The sequence below is a fragment of the Nannospalax galili genome, unplaced genomic scaffold (assembly GCF_000622305.1).
Source record: "Nannospalax galili isolate Female #2095 unplaced genomic scaffold, S.galili_v1.0 scaffold1128, whole genome shotgun sequence".
In the NCBI taxonomy this organism is placed as follows: Eukaryota; Metazoa; Chordata; class Mammalia; order Rodentia; family Spalacidae; genus Nannospalax; species Nannospalax galili.
This window is the reverse complement of record NW_008358632.1, coordinates 941,226-958,788: the sequence shown is the minus strand read 5'-3', so window position 1 is coordinate 958,788 and position 17,563 is coordinate 941,226. Positions and strand designations below refer to the sequence as shown.

General features: G+C 45.1%; 1 protein-coding gene across 2 annotated transcripts in view; it reads left to right on the top strand.

Annotated features, from left to right (window-relative positions):
* Positions 1-2,310: 2,310 nt before the first annotated feature.
* Positions 2,311-17,563, top strand: part of Itgb3 (integrin subunit beta 3) — a 60,382-nt gene continuing 45,129 nt past the window's right edge. The window contains exon 1 of one of the 2 annotated variants that reach the window (XM_008821887.3): positions 2,311-2,461. In XM_008821887.3, coding sequence (XP_008820109.1) covers positions 2,380-2,461 — 82 coding nt within the window. In that variant the 5' untranslated portion in view covers positions 2,311-2,379. Of the gene's footprint in view, positions 2,462-2,608; positions 2,762-17,563 lie in introns of those variants that run through there. The other variant, XM_029558080.1, reaches the window with a different exon arrangement.

The following is a 17,563-nucleotide window of genomic DNA, read 5'->3' as shown; positions in this document are numbered from 1 at the left end:
ACACACACACACACACACACACACACAAATAAAAATAAATCTGGCTGGTAGAAATAGGGTAGGCCTTTGAAGGTAATAGCTCAGTTCTGGTTCTGGTCTATATTAGTTACTTGTCTGTTGCTGTGATAAAACACCGTAACAAGGCAATTTATAGAAGAGTTTTTTTTTTTTTTTTTTTTTGGCTTACAGTTCCAGGTGGGTGGGGGGTCCATCCATAGTGATGGGGAAGGCATGGTGATAGGAGGCAGCTGGAGCAGAGAGCTGAGAGCTCACATCTTCAAGCACATACAGGAGGGAAGGCAAATTCCAAACTACAGGACTGAGGGAAGAGTACTAGAAATGGTAAATAGATGGGTAAATTAAAAAAACTATCTTTTGGTTTCTTCAGGTGAAGTAATTAACTATTTAAAATAAAAGTTTACACTGAATTACTATTTTTTGTGTGTATGTATGTAAGTGTGGTGTAGGTGCATGTCTATGTGTGTGTGTGTGTGTGTGTGTGTGTGTGTGTGTGTGTGCCTATGCACATGTATGTGGAGGCCAGAGGAGGACATGGGGGCTTATGTCCTGCTCTATTACTCTTTTCCTTATTCCCCTGAGACAAGGTCTTTCACTGAAACTGGAGCTATGCTAGCTGCCAACATGCTCCAATAATTCATCTATCTCTGCTCCCCACAATACTGGAGTTACAGGCCGGCATATGTCCATGCCCAGATTTTTATGTGGGTTTTGGGGCTTTGAATTCAGGTCCTTATGCTGACCCAGCAAGCACTCTTATCCCCTGAGCCATCTCTCTAGCCTCACTACTATGATGACAATGATGACAACGATGATGACTACTTTTATTTTGTTTGAGACAGGTTCTTGCTATGTAGCCCAGGGTGTACTCAAACTTGCCATCCTCCTGCTTTAGCCTCAAGTGCTGGGATTGAGACATATATCACTATGCCTTGCTCTGAGTTATTATGTATAGCAATAAAATAATTAGATTATAGTAGAATAGAGAATGGGATTTTGTCAAAGAACCTGTATAGTTGTAAGGTTCTTACATGTTACACAAAATGGCATACTATCCTGGTGTTTGAGGGGTCTGAGGAGGAAGTGCCCACCTCTGCACTGGAGGAGAGGGAACATCAGACAAAGTGGCATGGAAGAAATGACATTTGAGATGTTTTGAAAGAAAAGTGGAATTTTCCAAGTGGAAAAAGGAAGGAAGATCAATCAGACGGAAAGGCATGGAACATTTGGGAGTGACAAGAATCTCTTGGACTGTGTGGGTAATGAATCATGGCCAGTTGTTAGGCCTCAGAGAAGCTTAGGATCTAGTGAAACTTCTCAAGTGTCCTGGACTAGTTTTGGACTCCCTAAGTATCCAAGAATGACCTTGAACTTCTGATCCTCCAGCCTTCAATCTTCCCTAGTGCTGGGATTAAGGCATGCATAATCACATCCGGTTTTAGGTCGAGCTGGGGATTGTACCAAGGGCTGTTTGGCCAGTGCTCTACCCATTGAGCTATACCATCAGCTCTGGTCTCATTTTTATCAACTCAGTTGCCTCAGTTTTGCAGGCTGCACTGCTCAGCCACTTCCTGCCACCTGTCACTCACAGTCCTAGTATTTTCAATCACTGGAGCTTCTAGAGGTTTCCTGTCAGGTGGAAGACCTGGGACTAGAGGAAAGGCTAGTGTGGGGGTTGGGGACAGCAGGCAGGTAGTCACAGCATGAAACTGTGAGTTCGAGTTTGGAGGCAATGCAACGACTGTCCCCAAATGCTTATCTGACACCTGCTATGTGTAACCAAGCATTTTTAGAGAGGGACTCTTAGGCTCACCTTTCCTTACACGAGCTGGAGATGTGGACTTGGTAAGAGGCTTACAGTCTGCAAGAAAAGGACCAGCCCCTGTAGAGAAAGCATTCAACAGATGTTTGTTAACCAGATGAATGAGAAGGAGAATGCAAGAGATTGGAGGTAATGAAACTGCACCAGGTGAAGTGAAACAGTCTCCTGGATGCCTCAGAGGAGGTGGAGACTAGAAGGGTCCAGGAAGCGGCCACTGGTTCCTGGCGTTTTTTTCACCCAGAGCTCAGGGACCAGGATGCGCTCCCTATGGTACCTCGGGGCGGCCTGGCCGGGTTGACCCTCGAGGACTGAGGCAAGGCCTAGGGAGAGGAGCGGTTTCCCACCGCCCACTCTCAGGCGCAGGGTCCAGAAAAGGGCCCGAGAGGAGGAAGCGCGAGGCAGGGACCCGCCCCGCCGCGTCCCACCCACCGCATCCCCTCCCCTCCCTCCCGTCCCTCCCGCCCCTCCCGCCGGAGGAAAAGCGGCCGTGGACGCCGGGCTCGCTAAGACTTGCGCGGCTGGAAGGGCGGCGGGGCGAGATGCGAGCGCGGCGGCGGCCGGGGCGGCTCTGGGCGGCTCTGCTGGCGCTGGGGGCGCTGGCGGGTGTTGGCGGCGTCGGAGGTGAAGGTTCCCGTGTCCTTGTACTCGGACTGCGCGAGCTCGGGGTGGGACCGTCGCAGCGGGGAACCTGGGGACCTTGTCTGGCCCCCGCGGTGGCAAAGGCTGGGGCACGGGATGCTCGGGGGCGGGTCCTCAGGGATGCTGCAGCCCCAGCCGCAGGGTTGGGCGCTGCGAGGGCGCGTCCCCGAGCCTGGGGCTCCCCTGGGGCTGCGCTTGTCGCGGGTGGCGGAAACCTGGCGAGATGGGACTCCCCGGGGCTGTTACGGTGCATTGGCTTTGGGATGCCGCTAGCCTCCTGGGGTGAGCGCTCCTTTGCTTCTTTCTTCCTGTGTTGCACTTTCTTAATTTGGCCGCTCCCATCGCAAGGAGCGTCGAGGAGAAGCGGGATGAGGGCGCTGCCCCTTCCAGTGCCGCAGATTCTGGGCCGACCTCGCCACCCCGAAGAGCCACCATTCGGGTCTCTGGGGCTGGCTTGTTTCTCTGGCATTGTCTCTCCGGCATGCGGCGCACGTCGTCGTGGACGTTAGCATTGGTGCTGGGGAGGGCTCGGGAGCGCTCCAGTGTGGAGAGTTCTGGTGAGCCCTTGGTGATCTTGCTGGATGGAGGTGAGAAACTGAGGCTCCTGGTCGGCTGAGGCTGTCCCTTCTGCAGAGAATGCAAAAGAGTGCATACTTGTAAAGCAAGTTAGATCCTGAAGATGGGATTTCCCCCCACTCCCCTTTCAGACAGGGTCTCATGTATTTCAGGCTGGCTTCGAACTCCCTTGTAGTTGAGGGTGACCTTGAACTTCTGATCTTCCTGCCTCTGCCTCCTGAGTGCTAGGATTACAGGTGTGTACAGGGTCTATGTGCTGCTGGGACTTGAACCCAGGACTTTGTGCATGCCAGGCAAGCACTCTACCAACTAAGCAAGCTACATCCCTACATAGACTATTTTTTAAAGGCAAACATTTTAAGCTGGGGCTGGAGAGATGGCTGATTTGTTGCTCTTGCAGAGGACCCTGGTTCTGTTCCTAGCACCCACATGGAGGATGCCAACCATATGTAACTACAGTTCCAGGGGATCTGTCACCCTCCTCTGACCTCAGCTTGCATTGCATGCATATGATGCCTACATATATGGAGGCAAAATACTCAATACACATTAAAAAAATAGTTAACCTTCCAGCCTCTTCTATGAGGTCATAAATAGATATGGGATAGGTTAGGGTGTCTCGGTGGAGTAGTTATGGTTGCCCTGTAGGGTTGCTGATACTTCCCTGTGGTAGAGGTGAAAACAGGTCAATTGATGTCTTTAGCCTATTGATTGGACAGCTTGGTGGCCTCTGATCAGAAACTGGGATCTCCAGCATTCTACCCTGGAGATGTTAGAGCCCTTTTCAGCTGCTACTGACTGTTGAAGAATGGGGAAATTTACCCGGCATGTTGGTGTTTCCTACAGATATTTCAGCTCACCGACTTAAAGCATTTCAAAATTTACTACTTCTGAATTTTTATTTGACACATAATGACTGTACATACTTAAGTACAGTGTGAAAATGCATACATGTATTCATTATACAGTGATCAAATCAGGGTAACTAGTATTTGTGTTGGGAAACTTCTAGCTCCTCTCTTGATTGAGAAACATATTTAAAACTTTGTGATTTTGTTAAAGGTTTTTTTTTTTTTTGTTTTGTTTTGTTTTGTTTTTGTCTTTTTGAGACAGGGTCTCTCTGTAGCCCTAGCTGGCCTTGAGCTCACAGAGATCTCACCGCCTCTGCCTCCCGAGTGTGGGGATTAAAAGCGTGCGCCCCCCCCCCTGGCAAGGTGTTTTTTTTTTTTTTTTTTAACATTTCATCGCTTTCTAAATTTACTTCTGATGTAATCATCATCATCATTTGTACTTTAAGAAGAAAATGATAAGTTAACAAAAGATAGTGCTTAACATGGTGCTTGCTGAAGTGTTAGTAAAGATGAACTATATCTATGCTATTTTGATCTCTTCCTCCTTCTCTGCTACCTCTCCTGAACCCCTGGGTATCTCTCATTAATCTAGTTCACACAGTTGTAATGACCCATTAAGTGAATAGGCATCACACTGTTCTTAACATAAGTCTGGGTTAAAGATCCTTTAGTCGGGTCTGAGGAGATGTGAAAATGACTCAGTTGGTAAAGTTCAAGGACTTAAATCCAATCCCAGAACTCATAAAAAAAAGCTGGGTGTCCTTGTATCCCAGTGCTGGTGAAGACAGAGACAGACGGATCCCTCTGGTGAGCCAGCCTAGCCTACTAAGAGAGATCTAGGATAGTAAGAGACCCTGTCTCAAAAAAAAAAAAAAAAAAAAAAAAATTAGGTGGATGGTGTTCCTGAGGAATAGCACCCAAAGTTGTCCTCTGGCTTCTGCACAGAGGTGCATATATGCAGGTACTTGTATACATATGTGAATCTGCACACACCACACACACACACACACACACACACACACACACACACGCCCCTACCTTTTAGGGGAGCCGTTCACAGATTTTTTTGAGTTGGGATGATCCAGAGAGGTGATGGGTGTGCTAAGCTAGCCTCAGATTCCCTCTGAGCAGGTGGAGCCCTATTTAGGATCAGGGACTCTAGAGCCTACCTTCCAGAGTAATGAGCCTCCTGTAAAGGCGGTGTCTGTCATTTTCACCCCCCCCCCCCAGTGTTGGTGGCACAGTCACCTGGGGAAGCAGGTGGTGGGATGACAGTAAGACAATTGTTTTGGGACACACAGTGTGGAAGGGACACAGAAGGAACAGAGTGGGAGCGAGGTGGCAGAGAGGCTGCCCATGGTGACAGAGTCTGCTGTGGGGAGAGGTGGAGTTGCTGAGGATGTTGTTGACGTTCAGTTTTTATCTACAAAGGCAATCTTTTTAGTTTTACCTAAGTATGGGTTTTGTGGTATCTTCGTATTTAGTACTTACTTTAACCTAATTAGGTCCTAGCTGAGGTGCTTATTTTTCTGCTGGAGCTGATATCTGGGTAACTCTCCAACTGAAGCCCCCTGCAGGGAATCCTGGGGCCTAGACAGCTGAGAAAGGCTCGTTGCTGGGTAAAGGGTGTAAGGATATAAACCAGCAGGATGTAGGTTTGATTCTTGATTTTTGCCTGTTACTAACCATGTGATTTTTGTCAAATTACCTAATATCTTAGTACTCAGTTTTGTTATCTGTTAAGTGGAGAAAAACAATGCCGCTGTAATTATTCAGGTTAAATGAGACAAAGGCACAAAAAAGTATTCAATAATTCCTCCTGCTATTATTCTCCCTATCCGAGGGATCTACCATGTTCTGCAGGCCAGGGCTGTTACTGCTTCATGCTGTAACATGGGTGATGAGTGATGGGTCCCTGTTTTCACACACTCTTATTTCAACCCACTCCTCTTTGGTGGCTTGGCACATCTCAGCCTCTCTGGTCCTGTAAGAATCCATAGGTAAGGCCCATGAGGAGAGAGGTTCATTCATTTTTTTTTTTTTTTGTGAGATAACCTCAAGTCTCATCTTTGTAAAGTGAGGGTGGTAAAAGCCATCTAAAAGGCTCTAGTTTCCATGAAGAGAGGAAAATATCCATTTTGTTCAACACCGTACCCAGAGCTTGGCACACAGACAGCAGAGTAAGTATGTTGGGAATGATATGGAAAGGCATCTAGAGGTGATGTTTCTTACTTTAAGAAACCCAGTATTTACATATTTGTATTCATTCATTTATAGAAGATACTCAAGTGTTCCACCTGAATGCTCTGCAGGGGGGAGTAGCATGCATGCATGTGTGCAGGGGATGGAACCCAGGGTCTTATGCATGCTAAACATGTCCTCTACCACTGAGCCACGACTCAGCGCTGGAGGGTGGTAAGATATAGTTGAGACCATTCTTTGGGCATTTGGGCCTTTACACTGTTGGTCCATTTGTACCTATGATCTGAGGATGATGAAAACTCAGGAGGCTCTCTGAAGTGTCTCCCTTTCCCCCTATCCTGAGAGGAGCCACCACAAGGGCAACCTTCTCTTTTGTTCCTCTGAGATTTGTGAGTGTGAGGGCAAAGGTGGAAAGGAGCAGCAGTGTGAGGAGGGGGAACCGGACGTGACTATAGTCTGTCCTGACAGAAATTCTTCCTCTGCAACTCCCCACCCTCCTTGGGATCTCTGGTTATCGGCTCCTCCCAGCCACAGGAATCCTGCCCTTGTTGGCAGAAATGTCCAGGAAGCATGCCCACAGGAACCACAAGTCATGAATCGGCAGACAGATAATTAACTGGGCAGGAGGGTGACTGAGCAGCTTCAGGGATAAACCACTTGGCTTACCCCTTCCCTATCTGCTGCCCACAGAGTGGCCTGCTACAGAATCCCATTCCCTCTTCTGCCTTCTCCCCAAGTGGGAAGAGCTATGTGCCAGCTGCAACTCAGGTCACTAGTGGATATGAACTTGGGAGCCAGGAATAACACGGTTCAAGGAAGCTGCTGCTTCTCTGTGCAGACTGCGAGCATTTAGTGAAACTTGAGACTCTTCAGCAAAAATGATAAAATCTACCTTTCTCTCCATGCACACAGTGTCTCCAGAAAACCTCCACACTTTTTAAAGAGTTAGGCTCGGGTCTGGGGAGATGGCTCAGTGGTGACGAGCACTTACTTCTCTTGCAGAAGACCTGAATTCAGTACCTGGCACCCACATGTTGACTCACAACTGTCTGTAACTCCAGTTCTATGGGATCTGATGCCCTTTTTTGGTCTTCACCAGTATTGCATACATATGGTACAGAAACACACGTGCAGGCAAACACTCATAAAATAAAAATAAATCTTTGAAAAAAGAGTTAGGGTTATTGAAGTATAATTTATATTCCATAAGTTCACCTTCAGTGTGGAATTCTTTGTATTTTGGCAAGGACATACAGTCAAGTAACTATCACCATAATGAAGATACAGAGTATTTGTACCATCCTAAGAAGTATCCTCCAGCTCCTTTGTAGTAAACTCTCTCTTCCTACCTCTGTTCCCTGGCAATCACTGATCTGTTTCCTGTCCTTATAGATCTTTTTATAGAATGTCATAGAAGTGAAATCATAGTGTGTATGTAGCCTTTTAAGTCTGGTTTCTTCCATGTGCCCCAATGCACTTATAATCCATCCATGTTGCAACACATATTAGTAACTCTGAGAGATTAATGGGGCTATCCTCTTCCTTCTGTAGTGAGATATTACCTTGAAAGTAGTGAGGCTAGATCCAGTAAACCCTGGAGGTGCATCCAGCTTTCAACTGGGGAGATATGTTTAAGCCATTAGATTTTCCAACTGCTAGATAAAGCATCAACCTCTGCTTATTATTATTATTCTTGGTCCTGAGAGTAACAGTATTTTTTTTTTTTGAGACAGGATCCCCATAGCCACACCTGGCCTGGAACTCACTAGAGAGATCAGGCTAGCCTTGAACTCACAAAGATCCACCTGCTTCTGCCTCCTGAATACTGAGATTAAAGACATATGTCACCACACTGAGCCCAAGAGTAACAGATTTTAAAAAATAGAATATTTTTATTCTTTGAGAATGTCATACAATTTGTTTTTATCATATTCACCTCACACTCCTCACCCAACTGCTTCTACCCACGCCTCCCCACACCTTCCTAACTTTGTATCATCTTTTTTTCATAAGACCCACTGAGTCTAATTTGTGCTGCCAGTATGCTCCTGGGAGTGGGGCCATCCACTGGAACATGGTCTACCTACCAGGGACCACACCCCAACTGACTCTCCCTCCCCCAGAAGCCATCAACTGTCAGTAGCTCCTCAGTTAGGGATGGGGGCTCATGACTAGATGCTAGAATGTTGACTGGCTTGATCTTGTGCAGGTCTTGTGTAAGCAACCACAGCTGCTATGAGTTCATGAGTACAGCTGTCCAGAAGACACTGTTTTGCTTTTGCTCCTGTCCTTCCTGACCTGTGCTCTTACAACCAACCCCCACTTTACCCCTTTACCCCTGCAACAGTTATTTTGTGGCCAAATATTAGTTTATCACAATCCTTGAAGCCAGAAGGTTGCTAAGTATACTGGAGTATACTTAGTATTCTTCCTTCTCATGGATTTGACAGCATCTCTGAATAAACAACTCACTGAAAGTTTTCCTTTCAGTTTTTCTGTCACATTCCCACAGAAAACTATTCCCTCTCTCCTGTTGCTTTTGCCAGCAGCTTAGTTTTCTCAGTTTAGCTAGTGAAGATGTTCAAATAGTCAAAGAGAGAAACAATGAGGCAGATTCATGCTCATCATAAGAAAGTAAACATTGGAGAGTAAAGTTGCTGGTGTCCTAATTTGACTCCTCGCAGTGTTCACAGTCAATCAGGTGGTGTGTTCTGCATAGACATTTTCCTGTGGCATGAATAATTATTATGTTACATGTATACATGAAGGTGTGTGCATGCGTGTGTTTTTAACTAAGTCGTTATATGCAACTTCCTTTTTTTTTTGGTCTTTTTTGAGAACAGGGTCTCCCTATAGCCCCAGCTGGCCTGGAACTCGCTATGTAGACCAGGCTGGTCTCGAACTCACAGAGATCTGCCTGCCTCTGCCTCCCAAGTGCTGAGATTAAAGGTGTGTGCCATCATGTTCACCTTGCCACTTCCTTTTTTATGTAGAAAAATATTCAGAAACAGAACTGTGAGTCTGCTACTTGAAAACTTATTGCATCATGACTCTGCAGGCATTTTCTCTTGCTGGATGACTGAACAAGTCCTTTTACATCTGGGCCTTGGTCTCCTAGCATCTTAGAGGCTGTGGAGTCAGTGGCAGAGAAGATGGAGAGATTTCCCTTTGCTCTGCCCCCACCTCCTTCCCTTCATCTCAAACTGGAGAAGTTTATCCTTTAACTGGTTAATGACTTCGATTTCTATATTAGTTACTTTTTGTTGCTGTGATTAAAACATCATGACCAGGCAGTGTATAGAAGGAAGAGTTTATTGGGCTTACAGTTCCAGATGGATAAGAGTCCGTCATGGCAGGGATACATGGCGGCAAGAGTGGCCAGAGCAGAAAGCTGAGCGCTCATATTTTCAAACAGGCACAGGAAGCAGAGAAGGACAAACTCTGAAATAGAACATGGTTATGAACTCTCAAAGCCTGCCCCCAGTTATGTGCTTCCTCCACCAAGACTGCACCTCCTGAACCAAACAGTGTCAGTAACTGACTAGGTATTCAATACTTGAGCCTGTGGGAGGCACCTCATTCAAATCACCACAAATTCCATGGAAGGGGTTCTTTGTGAAGAAAAGTCAAGTCACTGGATTAAAATCAGGCTTGAAATACTGCATTAGAAGAGACTTTCAGAAGGTTGGCAGAGGCACCTTCAGTAGCCACTTTATAAGTCCCTGTAAGTCAGTCCACCGTCTTTGCTAATAGAATTCTTGATAGAGAAAACCTGTTCTTTGAGATCCTCTGATGATTCTAAATTCAGGCTTTAGCCACCTCACATGATAAACTCTCCCAAATTAAATCTTGCTGAAACTATCTCAAGCTCTAGTGCTCTCTATAGATAAGAGAGGGAAAGAGAGAGAGAGGTTAGCTTTCATAGTTATCACTTATTTCTGTTACGAACACTTAAACTGCTTTTTTATTTTAATTTTTACTTTAAAACATTTAATTTTTTAATTTTTTTGCATATGAGTGTTTTGCCTGTATGTATGTAAGTATACCCATGTCATGCCAATGCCTGTGGAGGCCAGAAAAGGGCACTGGATCCCCTGGAACTAGAGTTATAGATGGTTGTTAGTTGCTATGTAGGTGCTGGGAACTGAACCTGGGTCCTCTGCAAGAGCAGTCGGTGCTCTTAACTGCTGAACCATCTCTCCAGCTCAATTTTGACTTTTTTGAAACAACATCTCACTATGTAGACCTGGGTGACCTGGGATTTTCGTTGTTTTCTGTGTATCCCAGGCTGGCCTTAAACTCACAGAGATCCATCTGCCTTTGCCTCCTGATTGCTGGGATTAAAGTATGCACTACTACATGTGCTTTAAGCTGCTTTTAAAAAAAAATTTTCAAGTAGATGATGCGTTGCTAATAACTCTAGTCACCATGTTGCACACAGAACTTTAAATTTTTTTTTAATTTTCAAAGTAGATGATGCATTGCTAATAACTCTAGTCACCATGTTGCACACTTGAACTTTTTAAAAATTTTTAAAAATTAAAAAAATCTTATGTGTATGCGTGTATTGCCTGCATGTAGGTAAGTGCACCCCTGTCGTGCAATGCCCACGGAGGAGAGAAGAGGCTGTCGGATCCCCTGGAACTAGAGTTACGGACAGTTGTTAGCTGCCATGTGGGTGCTGGGATTTGAACCCCAGTCTTCTGCAAGAACAGCCAGTGTTCTTAACCACTGAGCCATCTCTCCAGCCCTGATCTCTTGAACTTTTATCATCTACTGGCACCTTTTATCTACTGCATCTGTCAGTTTATTCTCATGTTCTAGCCTAGCTTTGGGATGCTTAACGTATGGTTTGTAGAAGCCCATCAAGCTCTGGGGAACCTACATCAATGAATGTAAAGGTGGAAAAGGAAGCAGAACAAAGGACATTGACAATTAGCTTTAATTTTCTTTTAGCTTATAAAAGTAATTCAGCTTGTTGAAAATAGGCAGTACAGGGGCTGGGAAGATGGCTCAGTGGGTAAGAGCACTTGGTGTCTTGGGGACCTGAGTTCAAATCTCCAGAATCTACATAAAAGCCAGCCATGGCTATATGTTCCTGAAACTCCAGTGTTGGGGACAGGAACAGGTAGATCCCAGGAGTTTGCTAACCATTCAATTTAGATGAACTGCCTTTGATTCAGTGAGAAACTCTACCTTAAGGGAATAAGGCAGCATGATAAGAACAGCATACATGATGTTTTTTCAAAGATCTATATTTTTTTAATATTTTTTTATTTTTATTTTGTGTGTATGCACGTATTGCCTGCATGTAGATAAGTGTACCCATGTTGTGCAATGCCCGTGGAGGACAGAAGAGGCTATCAAATCCCCTGGGATGGACAGTTGTTAGCTGCCATGTGGGTGCTGGGATTCTAACTCGGGTCTTCTGCAAGAACAGCCAGTGTTCTTAACCATTGAGCCATCTCTCCAGCCCCAAGAGCTGTAATTTTCAACAGCAGAATATTGTGTGGCTATAGCAGAGTGTGCCTAGCTAACTCCCCTTGGCAGTTATTTGCTGTTATAAATAAGATCTTATTTATTATGTTACTTTGTTCAAGTGTTCCTATAAACTTAATTCCCTTCCTTTCCATCTATACAGAGGCTCACTTGTAGACTAGTCTGGCCTTGAGATCAGATCCTTTTGCCTCAACCTTCTATGTACTGGAATTATAAGAGTAATTTCTTGAACTAAAGTTGGTAGGATGCAAAGGGCATGGATATAGTATTTAAACAATTTTTAAAGATAATTTTTAAACATTTACTTATTTTGATTTTATCATATGAGTGTTATGCCGACATGTATGTAAGTGTATCTGTGTTGTGCAGTGCCTGCAGGGGCCAGAAGAGGGGGCATTAGATAGCCTGGAACTGGAGTTACAGATGGTTGTTAGCCACCATGTGGGTGCTGGGATTCAAACACAGGTCCTCTGCAAGAGCTGCTAGTGTTCTTAACTGCTGAGCCATCTCTCCAGCCCCTAATATTTTTGGGGTGATACTAGACTATGAACCCAGGGCTCTGTGCATACTAGACATGCCCTCTACTAAGATCTCCTCCTTAGCCTACATATATATATGTATATATATATATATAATTTTTATTTTATGAGTATATTTTCTGCACGTGTGTAAGTACACCAGTGTCGTGCAGTGCCTGTGGAGTCAGAAGAGGGTGTTGCAGTCCCCTGGAACTGGAGTTACGGATGGTTGTTAGCCACCAGGTGGGTGCTGGGACTCCACCCCATGTCCTCCACAAGAGCAGCCAGTGCTCTTAACTGCTGAGCCATCTTTAGCCCTATACCTTTTTTTTTTTTTTTTGAGATGGTATTCTGCTATGTTACCTAGGCTAGATTCCTAGACTCTAACTCTTGGGATCAATTAATCCTCCCACCTCAGCCTGTAAAATATCTGGAACTACAGGCATTATTGTGCCTAGTTTGGGTATTTTCATTAAATTCAATTTTTAATTTTAATTATTGTTTTCGAGACATGGTCTTATGTAGCCCAGGCTGGTCTTAAACTTGCTTTGTAGCTGAGGCTGTCCTTGAACTGCTGATCCTCCTGCCTCTACCTCTCACGTTCTGGGTTACATGTGTGTGTCACCAGTGTCATCTCAGATTTTAATAAATGTTTCCAAAGGATCTCCCATAACAGTTGAATCAATTTGCCTTCCTACCAAGGTTAGCTGGCAGTTAGAACTGCCATAGCTGCCTGCCAACTTCATCCTGGAGATAAGAACTGGGAAGGGAGTTCCCAGAACCGCAAAGCTGGATGCCGAGTTTACTTCTAGGGCACCGCTGGGCTAGGCCTCTAACAGAGCATGGTACAGGTCTGCCTTTTCTGTATACTTAATGAGTCAGATGGGAGGTGGGGCTGGTATTAATAAAATCTTCCAGAAATCTGAAATGTAGCATTTGACCCAAATTTTAGGCAAGGAAGAAATGGCCACTTGTATATTGAGAGAGCTTGGGCCCAGGAGTGCTGTGGGCCTGTTGACACTTTCTGGTATTTGGAAGAATATGCATGTCTAGGGTCAATAGCACCTTGAAGATCCTCTAGTCCAACATGATTTGTTTGATAGAAAAGCAAAAAGGGAGGTCCTGAGACATGAGGGGATTGCCAAGATCACACTAGTTTAGTGGCTTTTATCTCCTGGCTAGAGTGATTACTCCCTACATCCCGTCAGTTTGTCTCTGGGCTGTCTTACATGTGACTGAGGTGTACGGGAAGGTGAGGGGAATTCCTGTTGTGGGAAGTGACTGGAATGAAGATAAGGGAGGAGACTGCACATTTAGTGGGCATCTAAAATATGCTTCTTTCATGCCTGCTACCTCATTTAATCCTCATGGGGTAAATATTGTGTCCATATTTGGGAGCCAGAGTTGGTGGTAGGGGTGTGAAAATAGCTGCCTGGGGTTTTGGGAGCTTCTCTGATGTGGCCAGGTGGGCCTGCTAAGTCCTGGGGAACAGTTACACATTTTGGATAGTGATTTGGCCAGGTCTTAGAACACCAGAGAGATGAAGGGATGTGGCTGAAATCATAGGGTCTGTGGAATAGCAAAGGCAGCTCTAGACCAGACAGTTTGCATGCTTTCTCTTCTATATCCACTGTGTCCCTTGTTTTACTGCCCTTACCTTATTTACTGGGTTTCCCCAGGGCTAAGTGTTACCTTTAGATCATAATACTTTTAATTAGCCCACTTAGAGATGATAACCAGACATGATCTAGCTTCACTTACAAAGGCAAGGCCTAGTGGCTGATGGGTAAAGTGGATGACCAGTAGTCGAAACATGAACCTTGTCCAAAGGGGATCCACTTTCTTAGGCCCAAATCCTTCCTCATGTTCCATATGTTTAATCCATCTGTAAGCCCTAGGATATGTCTTGAGTCTGACCACACCATGAATGCTACTACCCCTCAAATCAAAACCACTAGCCGGGTGTGGTGGCTCATGCCTTTAATCCCAGCACGGGGGTGGGGTGGGGTGGTGGTGGAGAGACAGAGGTAGGTGGAGCTCTGTGAGTTCAAGGCCAGCCTGGTCTACATAGTGAGTTCCAGGACAGCTGGGGCTACAGGGAAACCCTGTCTCAAAAGGAACCTCCCCCCCTCCAAAATAAAATCCCACTGCCACTGCTGCCTGCATTATTTTAATAATGTCCTAATTGATCCCTTTCCTTCTGGCTTCCCCCTGGTCTGTCCACTTGGCAGTCATGCTGAACATTTTCTGTTCACTTCTGCTCACTCGGATCCTCAGCGCTCCCACAGAGGCGACGATGTCTTCCTCTCAGTGTTCTGCTCCCTAGTCCTCCAGCTTCCTCTCTGCCCCTCTCCTCTTCCTTCTTTGGTCTCCCCTTGTACTTCTTCAGTGATAGTCGAGGTCCACTGAGATCTGGTCTTTGTTCTTTTTGGAATGATCCCCACGGTCTACTCCTTAGCGTCATTTTGGAATGTCAGCTTCTTGACCACTTTCTCTAAAGGAGATTTCTCTCCTTTGCTCGCTAGTTCATTGTCTTGCTTTATCATTAAGCGTTTGCCACTGTCTTTTTGCTGTTTGTTTTTGTCATCACCTTCCACACTAAAACGGAAGTGTCACAAGATCAGGAGCCTGTTTAGTTGTCAGTGTGTCTTGTCCAGCACCTAGGAGAGAGCTGAGTGCAGGTCACTCCTCAGTGAATGAATGGATGAACGAATGCTGACACCATTGATTGATATTGGTGGAATGTTATAAAGCTGAAGGAACCTCTTTTCTGATCCTGTCCACAGGCAGATTAGACATGGCAAAGTTGTCATTCTAGGATGACTTTTTTTTTCAGTCCATGAAAGCATCCCAGGACAATGTTTATCCAAAAAATGTCACACATGGCTATGGAACTGCAGATTCACCAAGAGTTAATTTCTTAGGGCTATTGTAACCAAGTGCCACAGACTGGTGCCTTAGAACAACAGAAATGTGTTCTGTCTGTCTGGGATATTGGGTAGAACCTTCTTAGTTTCTAGTGGTGACTTAGTTTCTAGTGGTAAATATTTGGTGTTCCTTGACTTCTAGCTTTGTCCCTCCAGGCTCTGTCTCTGATGTCACATGGTATCTTCCTCTGTCTTCACGTAGTTTTCTCTCCTTATAAAGACACTAGCCACCTTTGATTAGCATCCAGTTTTGTGATATCATCTTGTTTATGTCTATCAATTTCCAAATAAGGTCACATTTACAGGTATTGGAAGTTAGAATATCAATATTTCTTTTGGGGGGATATAATTCAACCCATAACATTTTAATATTTACTCTAGATGGGGGCAAATTATACACAATTTTCATTGTCAAACACTGAATTTAATTGGCTCTGGTGCACCTAAAACATGATTTAAAATCTGAAATCAAACACTCTGTACCCATAGTCTTAGGTTTAATGAGATAGTGAAGTTTGAGTTTTGCTTTGACGATGCTGCCTGGAGCTACTTGCTCTAAAGCACAAAAGTTTGTGTTGCTTTGACCTTCACCGTCTATCCTTCCCCTTCCTTGGGTTTCTGAGCTATCTTTAAGGAATAGAAGCAAAAATAAACCTGGTCTTTGTGACTTGGTCCTGATAAGTCACATGTGCACACATAGGGCAGTTAGCAAAGGATGTTTTGTTCCTCTATGACTCACCTATTCAGGTGACTGCAGTAGATGATCAGGAACTGTCTGAGTCACCCAGTGTTCCCACAGACTTGGCTGGGAAGTAGCCAAACTCAGTGGCATGACTGAGGCGCCAAGCCAGAATTCTTCTCTGACAGGCAGTGGCAAAGATCTCCATGGCGTTCACAGCATGGACCATCTTCCCTTCTTGCCCTGAGCCCTTTCCTGAACACCCTTGACCTCATCAGGGTGGCCCATCCCTCCATTCTGACATCCTGTCTCATTGGACAACATGTCCTCAAAATAATCCTCACTGACGCATTATGACTTCCCCTGGTTCCAACTCCCCTGTTCCTTTTTTCCTCTATTTTTCCCACCCTTTATCTTTTTTTCTGGTTATGTGACTCTCATGTGCCAAACCACAGCCATCTACTGCAACTTTCCAGGCAAACTTGGCTGGCCTTGCCCATTTCTATTGGCCCTCTCTTCTCGGCCACCATTCCTAGATGGGATTTTTGAACACTAACATTCCTCACTCCATTTAGAAGCCAGATGTACGAGTTACTCATTTTGTTCCAGCTTGTTACTTTCTGGCTCCTGGCTCCCATCTGTAACACCGGGTTGAGGGCTTAATTAGTTTTTTGCCTAGTGTACTATAAAGTGAAATCTTCAAGGAATAAAAAAAAAGTAAAAAATTAATCGTCTGCTCTAAATACTGTGAGGCTAAGGATAAAAATGGCAACAACAAAAACAACTATAGCAACAGCATTTATTGTGCATTTTATGTGTGCCAGCTGTTGTGCTCAAGAATGTTCAGAAACTAGTTCACTTAAACATTATAATCTGGTGAGGACTAGGCCTAATCTGCCTTGCTTGGCTTCTCTGGCTAACCCATGAGAGGATCATGGGAGTTATCTGCTTTTCACTGACATTCTAATGAGGATCCCCACTTCTCCAGAAGGTTCTTGTGGACCCCAGAGGCTGAGCATGAACGTAGGCTTTATGAATGACTGGAAACAGGCCCAGAGGAGATCCACATGTTCAGGAGGGAGGAGTGGCCTGGAAGCCCCAGCGCTTTGAATCAGCCTGGGCCCAGCTTGGAGACTTCTGATGAGTCAGCCACTTTTAACCACTGTGTTCCACGGACCCTGCCCTTGGTGGCAGGACTTGGTTGGGGGAAGGGGGGATCATTGGAGGATCATTGGTTCTTACAATATCAACCTGGAATTCATTAAAAATAAAGGATCAAGGGAACTGCGTTAACCATGATTTCCTAAAGAATAAATCCCCAAAGCTCAGCTCTTCCTCTGGGGTCAGGGACTGCTGGTACACTGGGAGGGGCCTGCTGTTTATTATTTCACATTTGGCAAGGCTTTCTATTGTGGCTGCAAGTCAAGGACTCAGGGAAATGCTAATTTGAGAATGAATGGATGGATAAATGGATAGACTGGGAAAAGTTTTGAAAAATAACTTGAGCTGTTGAGATGGCTCAGTGGATAAAGGCACTAGCTGCCAATCCTGACAGCCTCAGTTTGAGCCCTAGAACCCAGATGGTGGAAGGAGAAAACCAACTCTTGAAAGTTGTCCTCTGACCTCCACATGTGCACTGTGTGGTCTCTCTCTCTCTCTCTCTCTCTCTCTCTCTCTCTCTCTCTCTCTCTCTCCAATAAAAAAAAAATAACTTGGCGGTGCCCACACCCCCATCTTTTCTCTCTTAACACTTTCTTCTTGGGCTTCTTCTCTCTCTAGTGAACATTCATGGCATTTATTTCCAGAATCACTCTTGGCTGCCAGTCTCCATG